The 22,103-nt window shown below is 36.9% G+C and overlaps 1 protein-coding gene across 10 annotated transcripts in view; it reads left to right on the top strand.

Annotated features, from left to right (window-relative positions):
• Positions 1–22,103, top strand: part of fam135a (family with sequence similarity 135 member A) — an 89,754-nt gene that overhangs the window by 27,732 nt on the left and 39,919 nt on the right. For all 10 annotated transcript variants that reach the window (XR_008385195.1, XM_053619706.1, XM_053619705.1 and 7 more), the window contains one exon: positions 3,252–3,331. Coding sequence is in view for 8 of the 10 variants with exons in the window: in XM_053619706.1 (XP_053475681.1) it covers positions 3,252–3,331 (80 nt within the window). In the remaining 2 variants the exon portion in view is untranslated. The remainder of the gene's footprint in view (positions 1–3,251; positions 3,332–22,103) is intronic.

The following is a 22,103-nucleotide window of genomic DNA, read 5'->3' on the forward strand; positions in this document are numbered from 1 at the left end:
GGTTGATCGTGACGGAACATATAGATAATGCCCAAGGTTGAGATAAGAGAAAAACACAATCAAAGACAAAAATCGTCATGACCCAAAAACAGACACATTATGAGTAAGCAGAAATCACATTGAATTGATCTTAAATTATGAAATCATGCATCTTTTAACATAATCATGGAAAAAGGAAATAATCCCACAATCTACATGCATGGGCTCAGACACCTGTGGTTGGCAATTGTTCCTGTGGTTGACAGGTATGCTATGCTTCCCACCCAGAGAGTATGGCCAATTTTGCTTTCTTTGCTCCCAGTCATGGATGGCTGTAACATTGTTGGAATCTGAACTCATGTTGACTGTTGGGCGAACGCTTTTCTGTTGCACCACTTGGGAACCATAAAAGCGGTTATATTATATACCAGTTAACTGTTGCAGTAAAGCATTATTCTGAAAGATGTGGTGGAAAGGCATTTTCTTGTCCTGCTCAGTAGCTTCAGATTCAACCCCGCCCGTGTACCTGTGTACACTGTCATAGGGCTTCCACCACAATCCAGACAGGCAGTCTGAAATTATGCCACACTCAAGAATAGAATGCTTCTCTCCTACCTAATGTTGCTATGGTATAAATAATTGAGTGAGGACACTGTTTACTATTACTTTATTACTATTGCTGTCTGCATTTTACTCATTATCATCTGAATATTTACTAATACTCTCTTGGTGAACATTTGGTATAAAGCTTTATATATTGGTTCTATCTATCTTGTATCTATTATTTTATTAGAGGGCCAAGCCCTTAATTGCATAGGTGACCTTTTTGTGGGTCCTTTGTGACCTTGCGGATAATTACGCGTCTTGCTCTTTGAGTGACCTTTGTTGGTCAGCCACTCCTGGGGAAGGTAACAAGTGTCTTGAATCTGCCTGACTGTGGATTGGTGAAGTCCAAACTCTTTTAGAGATGGTTTTGTAACATTTTTCACTTGATGAGTATCAACTCTCTTTCTGAGGTCCTCAGAAGTCTCCTTTGTTCTTGCCACGATGCACTTCCACGAACATGTGTTGTGAAGATCAGTCTTTTATAGATCCTAGTTCTTTAAATAAAACAGGGTGACCACTCACACCTGAATGTCATCGCACTGATTGAAAATACTTGACTGTAATTTCAAATTAACTGCTAATCCTAGAGGTTCACATACTTTTGCAACTCACATATATGTAATATTGGACCATTTTCCTTAATAAATAAATTACCAAGTGTAATATTTTTGTCTCATTTGTTTTAATTGGGTTTTCTTTGATGATCTTTTAGACTTATGTGAAAATCTGATGTTTTAGGTCATATTTATGCAGAAATATAGTACATTCTAAAGGGTTCACAAACTTTCAAGCACCACTGTAGATATAAATATAGATCTGTAGATAGATAATGTGTAAAAGTCTTTGTCATTTTTAAATTGTAAATGTTTTTAAATAATAAATTTGATTAAATGTTTGACTTCTGCATTATTGAGCCAGTGAAAGATTCCAAATATTACTATTCCAAAAATATTATTAAATGTTACAGGAAAATGTATGTGTTGCAGTAAAGAAAGCTATGTATTACATAATACACCACTTTTCAGACAAAAATCATTATGAAGTCTGTCTGAAACAGTATGAGAGTCAGAGTCTCCAGAGGAACTGTGACAGATTCTCGAAGATGCTCAGAAAAAAATACTAGCTAATTTCCTTCTAAAACTGCACAAAGTGTACCTGAGATGAATAATGCATTTTTAAACAGGGTTGTTGCACTTAATATTGACTTTTATTTGAATACTGTTTAATGCTGTTAATGGTGGATTTTTTTAAAAGTACAAATTGCATTGCATGTACCAAAGACTTTTCCACAGTGTGGCTGCAACAACTAATCGATATAATCGATAATAATTGCTAATTTAAAATAATGGACAACGCATTTCATTATGGATTAGTTGGGTCTGTGACATCACTGTGGATAACCCCCGTCAGTGGGAAGTCACTTCACAATGGTGTAAAACGCTTTTCTATGAATAAAACACGTGGAAAACAGCGGAGGTCACAGAGTGAGCTGCTGTGGGAAAAGTACATGATCCAGTTCGTCCAAAACATGAGTGTTTTATATTAAGCGCTTCAAACAAACTCATAAGTGTATTAACGTGGCTTGTCATGTCAGATACTGTGACAGATGTGTGTGTTGTTTCATGTGTTCCAGACTTCAGTGCCGAAATGACATTTTTACGTCTTTATCCTTATCTGTAAATGTTAGAAATTCATGCCAGTATTTCCATTTTACATAAAGGTTCGTCCTGACAGCAAGTGAGTCTCTATTAAACTTCACTGAATGAGCACGAGTCCATGCATGCGTGTCAATCAACCAGCACACAATAGAAAGGAAGCACAATAATGCAATAATAAATAAAACAATAAAATATTCATTTTGATCAAATATGTTGTTTGAGTGTATATTTAGAAACAAAAGCAATTGTGTTTTGTTTTTGTTTTTTTTAATGAGAGCAGTAACTAATGGGGCTAGATTTTTAAATCCTTTGCACAATGTATAGCATAGCCCACATAGATATATTTTAATACCTTTTCATGGCTTTCATTTTGCACAATGTTTGAAGGACAACATTGGCAGAATGTGAAAGAACGTTAATGTTAAGTTGCAACTAACGATTATTTCTTTTGATTATTTTCTGTATTTTTTTCAAAATATTATTTCACATTCTGCCAATGTTGTCCTTCAAATATTGTGCAAATTGAAAGCTATGAAATATATATATATATATATATATATATATATATATATATATATATATATATATATATATATATATATATATATATATATATATATATATATATATATATAATAAAATGTGTGTATGTATGTTTGAATGTGAAAGAAATGACACTTTGCTACAATGTAAAGTAGTGAGTGTAGAGGGTGTAGGGGTGTACTCACTTTTGTTGCCAGCGGTTTAGACATTAATGGCTGTGTGTTGAGTTATTTTGAGGGGACAGCAAATTTACACTGTTATACAAGCTGTACACTCACTACTTTACATTGTAGCAAAGTGTTATTTCTTCAGTGTTGTCACATGAAAAGATGTAATCAAATATTTACAAAAATGTGAGGGGTGTACTCACTTTTGTGAGATACTGTATACTATGTGTATACATAATATTTATCTTTGGCCTCATTTGTTGAGTGTGTTAGTAAATGGTTGTTGGTTGATTGACAGGTTCTATCAGGTCCGTGGCAATATGAAAGTACCTCCTCGGGTCCCTCACAGGATAGAGACCAGTCTCCTTCATCCCACAAGTAAGTCCTCCTCAACACATTTATATTTCTGTGCCTTTGAAATCTTTCTCATTCTGACACTGAAGCACATACAAACAAGAGCACCAGTTTTCATAATTGATAACTTGGGATATATTGGCATAGATATATTGCATTAGAAGGCTGATTTATACTTCTATGTTAATGTGTCCTCCACTAATATTGGCACCCTTGGTAAATATGAGCAAAGAAGGCTGTGGAAAATTGTCTTTATTGTTTAACCTTTTGATATTTTGTTATATATTTGTGTTAAAAACACACACACATGCTCTGCATGGATATCAAACAATTGCAAACAAAGGTTTATTAAAAAAAAAAATCTTTGTTAAATATAGGTGTGCAACAATTATTGGAACTCTTATGAATTCATATGAGAAAAACATATTTGAAGTATATTCCCATTGATATTTTAAATTTTTAGTACGTGTATATATACTTTTCCATATGGCTACCTCTCTGTGTGCGCCAAAACCATCTCTGGTGTTCATTGCAAAAAGCTCTATTTTGGTTTCATAACATTTCCAATTGACTTGAACTTCTTAATTATTGCCATGATGGTGAAAATGGGTATTTTCAATGCTTTTGCTATTTTCTTATATTCACATTGCATTTTGTGAACCTTTTGCTGCACATCACAGCTATATTCCTTGGTCTTACCCACTGTTATGAAAGGGAATTTGGGATATGTGTTACCTCATATTTATTCCAATGTGAAACAGGAAGTCATGGTTGAACAATTTCCTGTTCCTAGTCACCCAGGTGTACTAAAAATTTTTTTTTTAAATCAATGGGGGCTGCTTTTCTTCCAGAGGACCTTTTGTTAGGATACATTTGTTGGACATTTGTTAGGATACATGGCATCATCCTGCCATGTATCATGCTATGCATTGGGCAAATGCTGATTGGTTGGCTGAAAGGCGTGTCTAATTGTGTACCCAAAAATGGTTCGAGTGTAAGCAATAAAAATACTTTCATCCAGTACTTTCCATCTTTTTTATATGAGCTTGTCGCAAAACTGCTTTGTGTAGTCCATTAAAAACCTTAAAACAGCTTGCAACAGATATTCTGTTCTTAACGTGTGTGGTTTTACATAACATGAGTGATATCTAAACAGATGAGAAAAATCTTATGAAACTGGAAACAAAAATGACATTCTCAGTATTTGAACATATCAGTATGGTTTAGGGCTGTTGATTTAACGTGTTAATTTATTGCTATTAATTGTGGGGGGAAAAATAACACGTTAAAACAATTAACTCCTTTAACGTGCTCCGCCGTGAAACAGACCTGTTCATCATCTTACACTGCATGCAGTTGCTTAGTAATGAGCATGATGCAAGGCAATGACCAAACTTTGCTTGGCCCTCTGAAGGGAAATTTTAAATTCAAAACGCATCCAGATGGAAGCACTAATAAGACCATAGTCTTTTGCCATAAGGAATTTGCATACCATCAAAGCAAGTCTAGCCTGAAAGTCAAGGCATGTTTTAGCGAGCTCTACAGTTAGCACAACCCCAGCTGCTACAGTCAATGGGCTCCCCCAAACCACACTGACTGAGAGCAGGCAGCACAGAATTAGTAAGTCTACATTGTAAAAGCTAACAAATGCGATAGCTAAATTGGTATGGAAGCCCTAAGCAGCCATGCATTGTTAATTTTTTTTCTTTCTTGTTTTCTCGTGATCACAACTTAAAAGGAACGTTCACACAAAAATTCTAATTCTGTCATCAATTGCTCACCTTTTGAGTATTTCCAAACCCATAAGACTTTCATTCATCTTAGGAACACAAATGAAGACATTTTCAGTGAAACCTAGGAGATTTCTGTACCTCGGTTTACAGTCCAAGTAACCGAAACTTTCAAGCTCCAAAAAGTTCAAAAAGGCATTGTAAAAGTAATCCTTGTGACTCCAGCGGTTTAATCCCAGTTATATGAAGCGATATGGGTGCTTTATGTGCGCGAAAATCTAAAATGAAGTCTTTATTCACAAAATATCTTCACTTCCACATAGATCTCATACGTGCGTTCATGAGAGAACCACGATGCATATGTGTTGTGTTAACACGAGCAGACAAAAAAAATCCTCTATGTGGAAATCTGCAGGCATCTTTGTTACAACAATTTTTCTATGTGACATCCGATTTCACGATACAGTGGGACCTTGAAGCTCTGCACTGTTTACAGCATAAGAAGAGGAACACTTTACACAAACTGAGTTACTGTTCTCTCCGATGTTTGCTTCACGGGCTACAATATGATCACTTTTATTATTATTATAGTGGATTTATTCATGGAAAGCTGCAATCATGATATAGTGTAAATATAAATATATTATATCAAGTGCAGGGCTTTATACCGGCTGCACTTCATTATAATGGGCAGTTTAATCCTGAAGGATGGCACACTTTACTTTCTCTTTCTTATAAAGGACTCCTAATAAAGACACAGTGTAGGTGATGTAAGCTGGTGTTAATTTCGTTAACAAAAAGTATGGTGAAAAATGTTTGTTGTCAACCTTTTTTCCATGACTAAGACGAGATCATGAGATGACACTGACGTCATTAAACACTGTGACTATATCAACATTCAATATTATTGATAAAAGACAAGTATACAATGTAGTTTAAAAAATAAATACTTACCAAAATCTCTTTCATCAATAACTTAATAAAAAGAAAAACTAAAGCATTGTGATTCAGAGATTGATAGAATTTTGGGTTTGAACACTAGTTATGCTGAAGTGCTTTGATGCAAGAGAAACTCATATTGTTGAATACAGAAAAGTTAAATCACTTTAGAATTGGTTTAATTGAAAAGTCCCTTGGCTCATAATTAATCACACAAGGCTTCTTTTTCCCTAGCAGGTTTCAAAACAAAACTATGTCTGCATTATCTTCTATTTATTACTCCTACAATGAAACACAGAACTTTCATTATTTTTCTGCACTTCTTTGCTGTGTAATTTAGTAAATTCTGCTGTGGTTCATGTGACAGCAGCTCCTAGAGGATATGCTCACGTTATGTGCAAGCATGTGTATTCATTCTAACTGCCAGTGGGCCTAATAGACATATTTCTTCTAGCAAGTCTTGCCAAAAATAAGTTGGAGGCCGTTATTATTTAGAGTCTCTAATGTCCTTTACACATCCCTCTGTCATCTGGTTTGCCTGCAATGTACAGCTACCATGTTTGTGAATATTTTACATATATATATATATATATATATATATATATATATATATATATATATATATATATGTGTATATATATATATGTGTGTGTGTATGTGTGTGTGTATATATATATATATATATATATATATATATATATATATATATATATATATATATATATATATATATATATATATGTGTGTGTGTATATATATGTGTGTGTGTGTGTGTATATATATATATAATATATAATGTATGTGTGTGTGTGTGTGTGTGTGTGTATAGTGTCCCCGCCAAAAGTATTTTTTATGGTATACCCTGAAGACTTTTTGGTTTGAGATCAAAAGATGAATATGAGACAATAGTTCAGAACTTCAGCATATTTTTTTTTACTGATATTTACATCTGGATGTGGTAAAAAATTTAGAACATGGCTCCTTTGGTGGCAGACCACTCACTTTTTTTGGTGAGCAAAATATGTCTTAATGTAAATAAACACTTTAGTTGCATATTTCTTAACTTCATCAACCTGTGACCCACTGACAAGACCAAACTGTTGAATTTTTCTTTTGTGATGTTTTTCCAGGGTTCTATTGCAGCTTTTTTCAATTGCTTTTTTATTTTTGTTTGTCTTTTTTTTTGGTGGTGGTTCTCCCTTCAGTCTCCTCTTCAGGAGGTGAAATACTGCTCAATTGGGTGATCTTGGCCAGTCTAAAACCTTCCACTTTTTTACTCTGATGAAGTCCTTTGTTGTGATGGCAGTGTGTTTTGGGTCATTGTATTGCCACATGGTGTTCCTCCCAATTGGATGCTGTAAATGGGCAGACAGAATGTTTTGCTAGATTTCTGTATTTTATCTGCTGCAATCATCATGAGCTACAATGTCAAGAAAGATGTTTGCGCTCATTCCAGAAGCAGCCTTGCAAGCCCAAGCAATGGCAATACGTGCTTGACTGAGCTTGTATGTTTTGGATTATTTCTTTCTCACACTTTGGCCTTTCCATCACTTTGATAGAGGCTATTCTTGGTCTCATCAGTCTATAAATCTCTGTTGCATAACTTTTGTGGCTCATCTCTGTATTTGTTTGTGAATTTCAATCTGCCCTTATAATTCTTATTGCTGAGGAGTTGTTTGCATCTTATGGTATGGCCACTATATTTCTGCTGTCAAAGTCTTCTTTGAACAGTGTATTGTGATACTCTGCCCTGTGAAGGTTGTTGGTGATGACTTGTTTTTGTTTTTTTTCTTCACAGCTCTCTCAATGTTTGTCATTAACTGCTGTTGTTTTCCATGGCAGACATGTGTAATATCTGTCTGTTTCTTAGCACAGCATTACTTGTATTTGTATTTTATAATAGTATTTGGACTTGTAATTTTAATTTTCCAAAAAGTTACACACCAACACTGTAACAGTCAATACAAAAATGCATCTTAAACCCCTCATCTCTTTTCCCCCAGCCTTACCCTTACATCTCTGGGATGTTTGTATTCAGAGTCACAATTTATTTTTATTTTTTTTTTTACAGATTCAGTCATCAAATTAAGTCCCCAAATCTCTTTCCCATACCACTTTAAGTGATGTCATAGTTATGTTTTCTAGTCCCACTCATCTTCAAATTATAATACTTGGATGCCACTCGTCCTCCCCCAACTATCTCTAGAATTCTACTGATCTCTTCTGCTGGCCTGGGAGCCCTTATATCTGACCTAAATAATTTTCAGTGCATGTCGTAATTGAAAGCATCTCCACTTGTGAGATTTATTGAGGCTATATTTTTGTGATGGGTCTTCAAAGGATTTCGTTATTCTACCAATATTTTAAATCCCCTAAAGTTATAGTGCCCTTTTCAAGTCACTCTTTTGGGTTCTTATCTATAGTCACGTGAAACAATAAGTACACCCCATGGAATTATTTTTTTTTATTGTTTAAATACATATTTGGACAAGGAAACATTTGATCTTATGGATGCAACTAACGATTATTTTGATAATAGATTAATCTGTTGATTATTTCTTCGGTATTAATCGATTGGTTGGATTAAAGGGCAATTTTATTTTCTGTGTTTTTTTTCTGGGGGGAAAAAAACTTTATTTCACATTGTCCTTCAAACATCGTGCAAATTGAAGGCTATGAAAAATGTATTAAATGTATCTGTGGTCATGCTATACATTGTGCAAAGGATTTTAAAAATATGTATTATATTTTGGAAGAAAAAAAAAAACCCCAACTGATTGTCCACAAGCTTTAAAGCAGAAGTTAAATCACTATATTAAAAATGCTACAGAAAAACCAAAGCACAAGAGGTTGAATGTTCTGCAGTAACACACACATTTACTCATTTGAACACATTAACATGTTATTTTATTCTGTAAATGTACGACACTTCTTACATTTATATACAAAGACATGTTGTAACTAGAGATGCACCAATAATAAATTTCTCAGCCGATACGATAACCGATTATTCAGAGTGATATAGGCTGATACTGATAGTTCTGCTTTTTATGCCTTCTTTTAAATTAATAATAATTAATTCTACAGTTTCGGAAAAAAATGCAAATAAAAACTTTTTTCTCACCATTTCAACAAGTTGTTTCACAGTAACTGGTCTCATACACACATTACTCAAATTAACATTAACACATTATCTAAATTCTGAAGATGAAAGTAATTTTTCTTAACTTAATGAATGTTATTAATTAGGGCTGCAAATTTCATTATCGATCAGTTGGCCAATTATTTTTTTCCGATTAGTCGGATGGGGGGGGCAAACTTTTGGTACCATTGTTTATTTAAAATAAAATCCACACACTGAATGTTATAAATATAAACTTCAGACTAAAACTTTACATAACTGTTTGTCCAATTATATAAGACTGAAAAGAACCCAATACACACAGATACACACCAGAATATATACTATTAATTTAGGACTTTGTACGTCATTGTACATCAAACTGGTAATATAATAAACTTTTTTTTTAATTATAATAACTCATTAACATTAACTGAGTATGAAACATACTACTCTACAAATATATTTTTATGTGCAATATATACTTTTTTGTCAACTCATCTTCAGTTAAATCTTTCAGCGGTGTCCTGGCATTTTAATTTAGTGTGAGCAGTGCAGCAAAAATAAAATTGGACTCGATGCTTAAACTCCCGCTTCACTGCTTCAAGGTCCGGTGTAAAAGTTTAGCATTGCAAAGCTTACAAACTGCAGTTTTGTCGTCATTCCACACGAGACATCATCTTTACACGCAGCACGAATTTGATGTGTTTTCTCACCCTCTTTTGAGGATATAATCGTCCCTGATCGGCCAATATCGATTGTCGGCCGATACATCGGTGCATCTCTAGTTATAACCCGATTACAGTTACTGCTCTCATAAAAAACATAATCACGTTTGTTTCTAAATATTGCAAAATATAGCATCAAACAACATATTTGATCAAAATGCATATTTTAGTCAGTTATTGCACTTCCTTTCTTTTTTCTTTTTTTTTTAATTTATTTATTCGTTTTCATATGATACATTTACATGTGATTCATTTACTGATTTGCTTCTCTTTAAATCCAGTTTTAGACTGTGATATTACAAAGGTCTTTCCAGATTATTACTTGCCACACTGTATGAGATAACCCCAATAAAATTGCCTGAATTCTATAATATAATTTGTTCACCATGTTAGGTTTAAATCCTCTAAAAACAGATTCGCAATTGACTAACATTACTCCATTCCAGTTCACATCCTTCAAAGCATTGGCATGTTTTGTTTACTCTCACAATCCCCCAAACACACACACACCCAAAGTCTCCATAAAACAAATGAGACAGCAGTGTTTCCCACAATAACCAAAAGTTGTCCACAATGTGAAAACAACTCGGAGAGTAAGCTGAACTAACCAAAAAAATTACCAGGACAAAAGTGCCAGTAAGAGAAAAAGCCCCTACTGACTTCAAGTCTGATAAACAGTCTGCACACAATAACAAATATAATGTCCTTAACTTTTAAAGATTTGTAACAAATAATATAACAGTGTAGGACGTAAAGCCGAGGAAAAAACACTAATACAATTAAATAAACAGAAACTCTAACCCAGTCAGACCCTCAAAACAGAGAACCACATTAATACAGAAGTGGATTTAAGAGGAGTGAGTCCACAAAATCTAGGCGAAGTAATGCAACGACAATAAAAATCCAAATACTGTAAAGCTGGAGGTCCGAGTGCAAAAAATAAAAGAAGAGCGAAAAAGACGCCGCTGTGTAGGGGATGCCGTTCACCCCGATATCAAGAGTTTAACATAGTCTCCTGCTTCCTCCGCTGAAATAAAGTCCTTCTGAACACCATTATATGTAATGCGAAGCCGAGCTGGGTGAAGTATTCCATAGCGAGCGCCCTCAATACCACGAAGTTGACGCCGTATCTCATTAAATGTGGCCCGGGCCCGGGCTATCTTGGCTGTGTAGTCAGGGAAACGGAGATGGTCAAATCCCTCACTTTAATGGCGTAAAATGTCAACACACTCACTGTGATAGTGGAATCTGCACTCAATAGCTCGTGGTCGTTCACCAGGCTTAGGCTTCGGCTGAAGGGTACGGTGGGACCGGTCCAAAACCGGCTCCTTCTCCAGACCAAACGCCTCCTTTAAAAAGGCCGCTACAGCAGCAGTTGTACATGTGTCAGCGCCCTCTGGAACTCCCAATATCCTATCGTTATTGCGCCGTGACCTCAACTCCAAATCCTCACATTTATTCTCTAATTGAGTCACGGTCGCAGTGAGAGACTCGATAGTAGTCTTCATATGAACTATGTCATATTTGCAACCGGAGAGAGCGTGCTCCATTTCCCCAACAGTACCTTTCAGTGTTGATATGGTAGCCTCGGTTGCAACTTTATCACTAGCCAGCTGTGTTTTCACGGCCTGCAGGTCAAGCTGAACAGCAGACAGCACAACCCTGAAAGTCTCTTGGAGCTCCTTTTCAAAAATATCGGCGATGTCCTTCCTCAGTAAAGCCAGCAGCTTGAGCCTGAATGCGGTGAAGTCAAAGTCACCACTCGGCGACGTGGATTCAGGGGAAGAAGTGAACTCGCTCGCGGCACGCACACTTGGCCTCAGTCGTGTCTGAATGCTACCACGGGTTTTCATGTTCTTTCCAGACATTTTAATGTACCACAAAGTTAAAAGTGCAAACAAGGAAACGGAGTAGAATAAGTCAAAATCTATTGTATGACCGAAAAGCGCAAATTAATTACAATTTTAATCGAAATCAGCAGGAGCCTCCAACTTCGTGTCCTACTCCATCCTTGCAATTCCTTTCTATTGTGTGCTGTTTGATTGAAACGCATGCGTGGACTCGAGCTCATTCAGTGAAGTTTAATGGAGACTCACTTGCTATCAGGACAAGCCTTTATTTAAAATGGAAATATTGGTGGGAATTTCTAACATTTACAAATGAGGACATAGACGTAAAAATGTCATTTCTGCACTAAAGAAAACAAGTCTGGACCACATGAAACAGCACACGCATCTGTCACAGTATCTGACACCACAAGCCATGTTAATACACTTACGAGCTTGTTTGAAACACTTAATATAAAACATCATGTTTTGGACGACCTGGATCGTGCACTTTTCCCGCAGCAGCTCACTTTGTGACCTCCGCTTTTTTCCCACATGTTTTTTATTCATATAAATGCGTTTTTCACCCTTGTGAAGTGACTTCACTGACGGAGGTTATCCACAGCGACGTCACAGACCCAACTAATCCATAATGAAATTCATTGTCCATTATTTTAATTATCGATTTTATCGATTAGTTGTTGCAGCCCTAGATCCTCTTTGGAACGGTGCCTATTACTAAAGCTGATACACACTGTCAAATGACACACAAAATTGACATTTCATAGTAATTTTTACAGTTTAAATTAACAAAAAAAAAACAGATTGGTCACATGGGAAAAAGTAAGTACACCCCTACATTTATCACACCTTCAAATCCATTAAATTAGAATCAGGTGTTCAAGATTGGGTGCCAGTGATTAGAGCCTGCTTAGGGAGTGCAGGTGGAACCCGTCTTATTTATACTCCTCTCATATCTAGTGTCTGGTGTTCCTTTTGTTATTGAGGTGTATGGTGTCATTATGCAATGATCTAAAGAGTTCTAAAAGGCCTTCAGAAAAAAGGTTGTGGATTCCTAGGAGTCTGGCAAGCTCTCCAAATTATTTGAAATGCATCATTCCACTGTAAGGAAAATCATCTACAAGTGGTGCAGTTTTCAAACACAGATTTGTCCATGACTGGCTAGTAAGAGCATGTCAAAGTACATGCTTCTACAATCTGAAAGAGATTGCACAAGTTTGACCTGTGTGGGAGGTGTGCCAGGGAAAAAGTATTTGCTGTCTAAAAAGAAAATTAAAGCAAGACTACAGTTTGCCAATGAGCATATAGGCAAAGACCAGGCCTTTTGGAATAGTTCACTCTGGACAGACGAGTCAAAGATAGAGTTGTTTGGCCACAGTAAGGGGAAGAGACGCATTAATGTTCAATAATGATGGTACCAATGTATATCTGATACAAATAGGAGAATATCTTCTGCATACAACATTAATTTATGAGAATTGCCTTTGTATAGCACTCCATGAAAATCTTTATCTTGACAAATTCTAGTCACTAACTGCTCTAATGCTAAGCAAAATAATAATGCACTAAATGAAGAGCCTTAGTGTGTCCCTTTTCCTAAAGTAAAGTAGGAGGATATATACCCATTTGCCTTAACTGCTGGTTCCGACAGGTTATACTACAACTGCAATTATTTAATTAACCCTTTCCCAACCCAAAAACTTGTAGCATCCTGAACATATATCCCCACTCAACCCTGTCAAAATCTTTCTCCGCATCTTGTGAGACAGCTGCAATAGGGCTATGCAAATCTGCTACCGCCCACCTGATGTTGATAAACCTCCTGATATTATCTGCTGAGTTCCATTTCTGAATAAATCTAGATCTTCATGTGTCAAAAGAGTTATAACTATATTTAATCTATTTGTACGGATCTTTGAGAATATTTTTGCATCTCAAGAAACAAGAGAAATTGGACTGTAGCTCTTACATTCATATGTGTCCTTATTCTTCTTAAGAATGAGTATGATTAATTCCTTGGCTACTATAGGCTCTCCTCTCTCAAATGCTTCCATGTACATGCTGTGTAGCAGCAGGATCATTTTCAGCAACCTTACATTGAAAGAATTCTGAGGTGAAACTGTCCAATTCTGGGGCCTTGTCATTTGGCACATTTTTAATAACCCTTAAAATCTCATCACAGGTTATTGGTGATTCAAGGGCCTCACTTTGGTCATCAATTAATTTAGGTAGTTTTACATTTTCCAAAAATAATTTTATATCCTCCTCCTTACTGTTACAGGTTGATGTATATAGTTCTTTGTAAAACTTTGAATGCGTTATAAATATTGTCTGCTTAAGCCAGAAGGGCACATTTAATTCTATATAGGTCTTGACTTAATTCTGTAACACCACATTAAATACTGTCATTTAGCAAATTGCAATTAAACTTCCACTTTGGCATTCATGTCCTATCAATGATGGGTAATATCATCAGTGTAACTGGGGCATGATCCGATACGAAGATGCTTCCAATTGAGCACATAATCACAGACTGTGAGAGGGTCTTCGATATTAGAAAGAAAACTGTATATGTAAATGTTTTATCTGCATTTGAAAAAGTATAGTCTCTGGTCCTGCCCAAACCAATCCCTAAATAGCTTTTCTGACTCCATTGGGGACAGATGTGTTTCTTGTAAGAATACTGTGTCATATTGTTTTGGTTTCTGGACTGACATTACCATTTTCCTCTTAATCGGGTGCCCAAGCCCATTTACATTCCAGGTTTAAATTACTTTCCTTCCCCTGTCATCTCCTGTTTGTTGCATGCTGCTCTCTGCATCCTATGCATCTCTCCGTCACTCAAGTTCAGCAATCTGACCAGGATAGTGCGTGTCCTCTCAGGATTACGCTGCGGTATGGGGGCCCTGAGCCCGCTCGATTTCTGTTAGCTCTTCTCCATATATTAAAATTTGTCCCAGATAGAGATGCACCGATGTATCGGCCAATAATAGTTTAAAAACAGCCAATGATCAGGGCCGATTATATCCTGTCAATCAAAAGAGGGCGGGAAAACACCTCGTGCTGTGTGTAAAGATGATGTCTCTGCACTGCTAAAATTTTACACCGGACGCTGCAGCAGTGAAGCGGGAGTTTCGGCATCGAGTCTAATTTTATTTTTTGCCGCGCTGCTTGTGCTGAATTAAAGGGCAAGTACACCGTTGAAAGATTTAAATGAAGATGAGTTCACAAAAAGGTATATATTGCACAGAAAAATATATTTGTAGAGTAGTACATTTCATATCCAGTTAATAGAGAAAACTGTTTAAATCTCCGACAACTGGAATTCATTTCACCGGATTGGACCTCGCTACCTCCTATGAAGATGGCCCTGGTTAACGCTAGGTCCGTGTGCAACAAAACTTTCATTTTAAATGACTTTTCTACCAGACATAACCTGGATATTTTATTCTTGACTGAGACCTGGGTTAGTCCTGGTGAGTCAACCGTCTTCGAGGAACTCTGTCCACCGAACTGTTGTTTTATTAGTACTCCAAGGCCTTCTGGTAAGGGTGGTGGGGTTGCTATGGTTTTTAAACAGTCACTGAACATTCAGAGAGTGTCTGTTGGGAGTTACTCATCGTTTGAGGTACAGTGTGTTGTGTTAGAGTCGACCTCTTCCATGCTATTCTGTGCTTTGATCTATAGGCTACCTAACCCGGACAATGCCTTTTTAAGTGATTTTTGTGATTTTTTTTTAACTTCTATTGTTCCGTTGTATGATCGTTTGTTATTATTGGGTGATTTTAATGTGCATGTCTGCTGCCCTGGTCGACCCTTGGTTACTGAATTTTGTAATATCTTGGATTCCTTTGGTTTTATTCAACACATAAATCAGGCAACTCATGTCCTTGGTCATACACTAGACCTTATATTGTCATATGGAACCGCTGTTGATAATGTTAATATTGAAGATGCTTCCTTCTCTGATCACAAGCCCATTGTTTTTAATGTCCCTGCTGCCAGCTCTGTCGTTATGACTAGGCCTTCAGGATATTATTCTCGTTGTATTAATTCACTCACTGCCTCTCAGTTTAGTGAAAGTTTTCTAGCTAATGCTGTTGAAACATCTATCTTGAGTGCTGCAGAGTCTTCTTCTGACCCTGATGATTTGATTGCCTTATTTTATACATTTTGTTCCAATATTTTAGACTCCATTGCCCCTTTTAAGCTGAAGCAACCAAATCGTAAATCTTATTACTGGCTCGACGATAATACTCGTTCTCTCAGACAGGCTTGTCGTAGAGCTGAGCGGAGATGGAAGCATGATCAGTTAACTGTGTCCTTCCAGATTTTTAAAGATTGTTTGTTTAAGTTTCAGAGTGCAGCAAAGTCAGCTAGGTCTAGGGATTTCTCTGACTTAATTGCTACACACTGTCATAGACCAAAGATCTTATTCACCACGATAAATTCAATTATTAATCCGAGTTGCCAATTCCATGGGGAACCCTCGGCTGAACTTTGAGAAAAGTTTTTAAAATTTTTTGCTGATAAAGTAATTACTATCCGTTCTTCCTTCACTTTGCATTTATCAGACCTGTCCCCAAATTCACTGGCTTTACCGGTGTCATTTGATCAATTTGAACATGTTTCTCTAAAGGAACTGTGTGATCTGGTTAACCAGATGAAAATATCATCCACGCCACATAATGTTGTTCCCGCTGTGATTATGAAAGCAACCTTTTCTGAAATTGGCCCCAGTATCCAAGTGTTGATAAATTCTTCTTTGGATGCAGGGGTGGTCCCAAATTGTTTTAAGCATGCTATTGTTCAACCTTTGCTTAAGAAACAGGGTTTGGATGAAGGTTGCCTTAATAATTATCGGCCTGTCTCTAAGCTACAGTTTCTATCAAAGCTGCTTGAGAAAGTAGTACAATCTCAGTTGCTCCTGTTTTTAAACTCAGCTATGTTATTTGAACCTTTACAATCTGGTTTCACTGCTTTTCATAGCACGGAGTCTGCTTTGTTAAAAGTGTCCAATGACATTTTACTAACAGTGGATGCTGGTAAAAATACTGTGTTGATGCTACTAGATCTTACAGCTGCCTTTGATACTGTAGACCATTACATACTTCTCTGGCGCTTAGAGCATCTGTTTGGTATCAAGGGCACTGCCCTTCAATGGCTCAGCTCATATCTTAAGGACAGGTCTTTCTCGGTAGCGTTGGGTAATTTGTGCTCATCTTCTAGTCCTATTATTAGTGGTGTTCCTCAAGGCTCCATTTTTGGCCCACTTATTTTTAATTTATATATGTGGCCGTTGGGGAATATTATTAGGGCTCAGAATGTCTCTTTTCATTTATATGCTGATGATACCCTGTTGTACATTCCTTTGAAAGCTGGTGACTCCATTCAGCCAATGTTGGACTGTCTGGATGACATTAAAAAATGGTTGACAAATAATTTCCTCCGACTTAATGAAGACAAAACTGAAATAATTGTTTTTGGCCCCCTGAGATTGAGAGCCCCCCATCTATGGAATCAACTGCCACTGGACATCTGCCTTGCACCTTCTATTACTACTTTTAAAAATAGGCTTAAAGCATATCTCTTCTACCAGGCTTTTTGATCAAATTTTTAATTGTTTAAACAATTTTTTTTTTATTGATTTTTTCTATTGTCTATTGTCTGCTTTTATTTGGTCTAATTCTGTTTGTTTTACTTTCTGTACTCTGTTCAGCACTTTGGTCAGCATTGCTGTGTGAAACGTGCTATGCAAATAAATTTTACTTACTATATATATATATATATATATATATATATATATATATATATATATATATATATATATATATATATATATATATATATATATTACCAGTTTGATGTTCAGTTATGAAATAGAAATGCTTTTGTTTGTGGTGAGTGAGTGTGAGACTAACAGGAGTTTTTATTTTTTAGAATTAATTCTGTTAATATGAATTAATAACATTCAACAGGTTAAGAAATCTTACTTTCATCTTCAGAATTTAGTTAATGTGTTAATGTTAATTTGAGTAATGTGTTTTCTGTTTATGAGACCAGTTACTGTGAAACAACTTCTTGAAATGGAGAGAATAAAGCTTTTATTTGCATTTTTTTCAGAATTGTGGAATCAATTATTCTTAATTTAAAAGAAGGCATAAAAGGCAGATGTATTGGCTGATATCAATCTGAATAATCAGTTATTGGTATCGGCTGAGAAATTTAGTGGACTGTCACATTTAGTGGGCTTCAACTAAAAGGTTTCCTGTTCTAAGTTGTTTAACACATCTACAGGGCCCTCCATTAATATTGGCACCCTTGTTAAATGTGAGCAAAGAAGGCTGTGAAAATTTGTCTTTATTGTTTAACCATCTGATCTTTTGTTAAAAAAAAAAAATTCACAAAAATACTCTGCTCTTATGGATATCAAACAATTGCAAACACAACACAGGTTTATCCAAAAAAAAAAATTTAAATATAGGTGTGCAACAATTATTGGCACCGTTTTAGTCAATACTTTGTGCTACCTCCCTTTGCCAAGATAACAGCTCTGAGTCTTCTATAATGCCGGATAAGGTTGGAGAATACATGGCAAGGTATCTGAGACCATTCCTCCATAGGGAATCTCTTCAGATCCTATCAGATAGGATATCATCTGCCATATAAGTTGATTTTATGTTTTGGTAGCTAGCTTATAATTATTTGTCTGTGTTTCACTGATTATGGCCTAAAGGGTTAGGTGGGGTATTTATTGGGTTTAAGGTGCAGTGAAATAGTGCCAGTATTCATTCAGTCTTGTATTCTGTTTTATTGCAGATATTATTCAATTTAATGTATTATTGGTCTAACAGTGGTGCTAGTCAAGAAGTGCTTATAGAATTCAGTAGGAATGCCATCCAATCCTTGTGCTTTATTATTGGGCATAAATTTACTGGCATTAGAGAACTCATCCATTTCTGTTGGTTTGTCTTTGGAATTGACTTCTTCCATAATTAAGTCTGGGTCCTCATGTTTTAATCTGCTCACAGGGTTGTTTGGTCTGTCCTGCTAAGTTCTTGATCACTGCATTTGTTTATTGTTCTTTGTTATTTTATGTTAGCTAGAAATCTCCGAATTTATTTTAGTATATTTAAAGAGTCTTTGTAGTAGATATTGAGGGTTTTCATTTTATTTTTATTTCTATTTAATTTTTTTTACTTATAAGGTCATTGGATTTTAGTTTTCTTGATTTGTTTCAGTTTTTTTATTTAGAGATCTGCTCATTCTCATTTGTTATCAAATTGCTTTTTGAGGATGGTACCCTCTGAAGATGTTTTTTGTAGGTGATTTCCACGCGAGAGAGACAGGAGCACAGTTGCTGCTTGTAATGAAGTAATTAACTTTTATACAGGGCTCTCCTCAGAATGAAAATCACATACCGATCTCGTGTGGAACCTATGATTTCAATTTACTATAATTCCAAACTTACTACTGTAGAGCAATTCCATGCAAATATGAACCTTACCTTTTAAAAAATAAAGTTCTTTAAAAAAGAGCAAAACCCTTTTTAAGTTGTCCATCTAGGTCTGTATTTTACTGCATTGATGTGCTGTAGTAGAAATTTTAAGGAAATTGCCATGTTTATCCACCACATATGAGGTGTGCACCAATACTAAAATAACATTTTCAACCAACCATATTATGTTTTCAAAAGAGTGTTCAAAAACCTCTTTTTTAAACTTTATATTAACAATAAGCATTTTGCAGAAAATGGACAAATGTCTGAGAAATAAATACACTTACTTTGTCATAACAGCAATGCCTTTTGAATTTATAACAGCTATATTTAGGACGTCACGATGCTTCAGTGCTGCCATGTCCGTAATGTTTTCAAGATTAAGTTTATATCATATAATAATATCTATACTAACTTAATAGCTTAACTTTCTGTACAAAGCTAATTATGATCAACAACTCATCTCCCTTCTTTGCTGTGAACAACCATAATAATGCATTATGCATGTGACCGTTATGGACACTTCATATTAAATCATCTGAATATCACCAGGACACATTTGTTTACCCAGATGCTGCTGTTAAATGACTGACTGATATTATTGCGATCTGTTTCTGGCTTACTGTATATCGGAGCATTTTAGTAATGTAATGAATTAATTTATTCTAATAACATACAAGAAATTAAATTCTAACAACAACGAGAACACCATGGGGATTTACAGATCACTACAATGTTATAGTTCTTAGTGTTTGAATAAATGTGTGTGTCAGAGAGAACGATGAACAGGTCTGCACCTATGTTCACTCAGCTGATCACTTACATCCTACCATAAAGGACACACTTGAGGTGTTTTCCCCCTCGCTCTATTTCTCACGCGCTCCCTCACCTTTTTTTGGACCTCTGTTTAACACAGATTGTGTTGCTTCTTCTTCTTTGCTCCTCTTAATAAGTATAATCCAAATGACAGCCATTATTAGATGTGGTTAAAACATAACTACTGAAATTGTTAGTACTACTAGCGATCATTTTGACACAAAGCATAATACTGTGATTATTTTGATTCTTGATTGCACATGGAACTGTGCAAACTGGCTGAAAACAGTGCGATCATTTTGACACATGATTGTGATTTGAACTCCATGCATCGATCTATCCATCCATTCTCCACACTGCTTGTCCTCTGTAGGGTCGCGTTGATGCTGGATCCCTGCGTCTTATGCCGTAGGCAGGGAAACAACTTGGACATATGGCCAGTCAGTCCATCACAGGGATAACACACAAACATACACTCATTCACACTCGCACCTCACACCTACAGGCAATTTAGTGTCTCAAATTCACCTGACCTGCATGTCTTTGAATTGTGGGGGGGAAACCCGGGATTTGAACTCCAATATGATAAATATTTAATATAGCTGCTGATCAAGCTTGCAATTCTGTACCTTTCATGGTCTCATGCACACACCAAATTCATGCTCTCCAAACTGAGTCTTGAACAGCGCCACATTGGTTACACCTTAACGGCATCAGAGATGCTGTGAATTATGCAGCCTTACCATACTGATGTCTCAGACGTCAAGGTTTGGTGGTTTAAATACCCACGAGAGGTCTCCGTTAAAGTTTTTAAAGCATTTTTTATTCTTTTCCATAGTCAGGTAAGTGCTGCATTCAGAACCGCCATGTCCGTAATGGAGAGATGTCTCTTCCTCACTTTAAACCAAGTCACTGCGCAAGTCATTTTGTCATCTACCATCCATCCCAACCTCCAAGTCCTGTGGCGACAGGCAAGCGACAAAGTGGCAGGTGTGGGTACACTGGCAGCTGTAGCCACAACCCTGTACACAGGCGGCCCAGGCCATATGGTCGTTCCTCACGGAATGGAGCAGCAGTGAAGTCCGGCAGCCCCCTGAGCGACTGAGCAGCCCTATTTAGGATCGCACTGCTCACCTCCAGGCATGAGGAAGGGGCTTAAAAAAGGTGCCCTAAACATTGCCTGCTCCAAAATTTCCCTAACCAGCTTACCGCGGCTGGTGGGGGCCCTAATCAAGCAGTCAAAACACAAAGAAGAAAACGAGGATCGTTCCTCTCACCTTTGGTGCATGGAATGTGTGCACTCTCATGGACAGGCATGACATGGACAGACCCCAGAGGAGAACCGCTCTGATAGCAAATGAACTATTCAGATACAACATCGACAATGCGGCCCTGAGCGAGACCCGGCTCGCGGGCGCCGGTGAACTTTGTGAACTGGGTTCTGGATACACCTTTTTCTGGAGTGGTCGAGACAACAACGAGCACCTTGAAGTCGGTGTCAGCTTTGCAGTAAAATCAGCGCTGATTGGCAAGTTGGCAGGCCTTCCCAAGGGAGTCAACGACAGGCTCATGACCATGAAACTCCCCCTCCTGTCTGGAAGAAAGTACCTTACAATCATCAGCTGCTATGCTCCAACCAAGACCAACCCAGAGGAAGTGAAGGCCAAGTTCTACGAGGACCTCCACTCTGTCATCGCTGATGTTGCTAGAACAGACAAGCTCGCCATTCTAGGCGACTTTAACGCGAGAGTCGGCAATGACAGCTCTGCATGGGATGGAGTGCTAGGAAAGCACGGGGTGGGTCACTGCAACAGAAACGGTCTCCTTTTGCTTCAGACTTGTGCCGAACATGAACTGCTGATTATCAACACAATATTCCGCCTCCCAACCCGTAATCGGACGTCATGGATGCACCCTCACTCAAAGCATTGGCATCTCATCGACTACGTCATCGTCAGGAAGAGGGACAGGCAAGACCAAGTCCATGTGTGGAGCCGAATGCTTGACAGACCATCTCATCATCACCAAGCTCAACATCCGCATCCAGCCAAAGAGACGCCCGCAGGGGAAAAAGGCCCCTAAATGTCTAAATATTACAAAGTTGAAGTGCGGTAAAA

This window comes from Ictalurus furcatus, chromosome 29 (assembly GCF_023375685.1).
Source record: "Ictalurus furcatus strain D&B chromosome 29, Billie_1.0, whole genome shotgun sequence".
Taxonomy (NCBI): domain Eukaryota; kingdom Metazoa; phylum Chordata; class Actinopteri; order Siluriformes; family Ictaluridae; genus Ictalurus; species Ictalurus furcatus.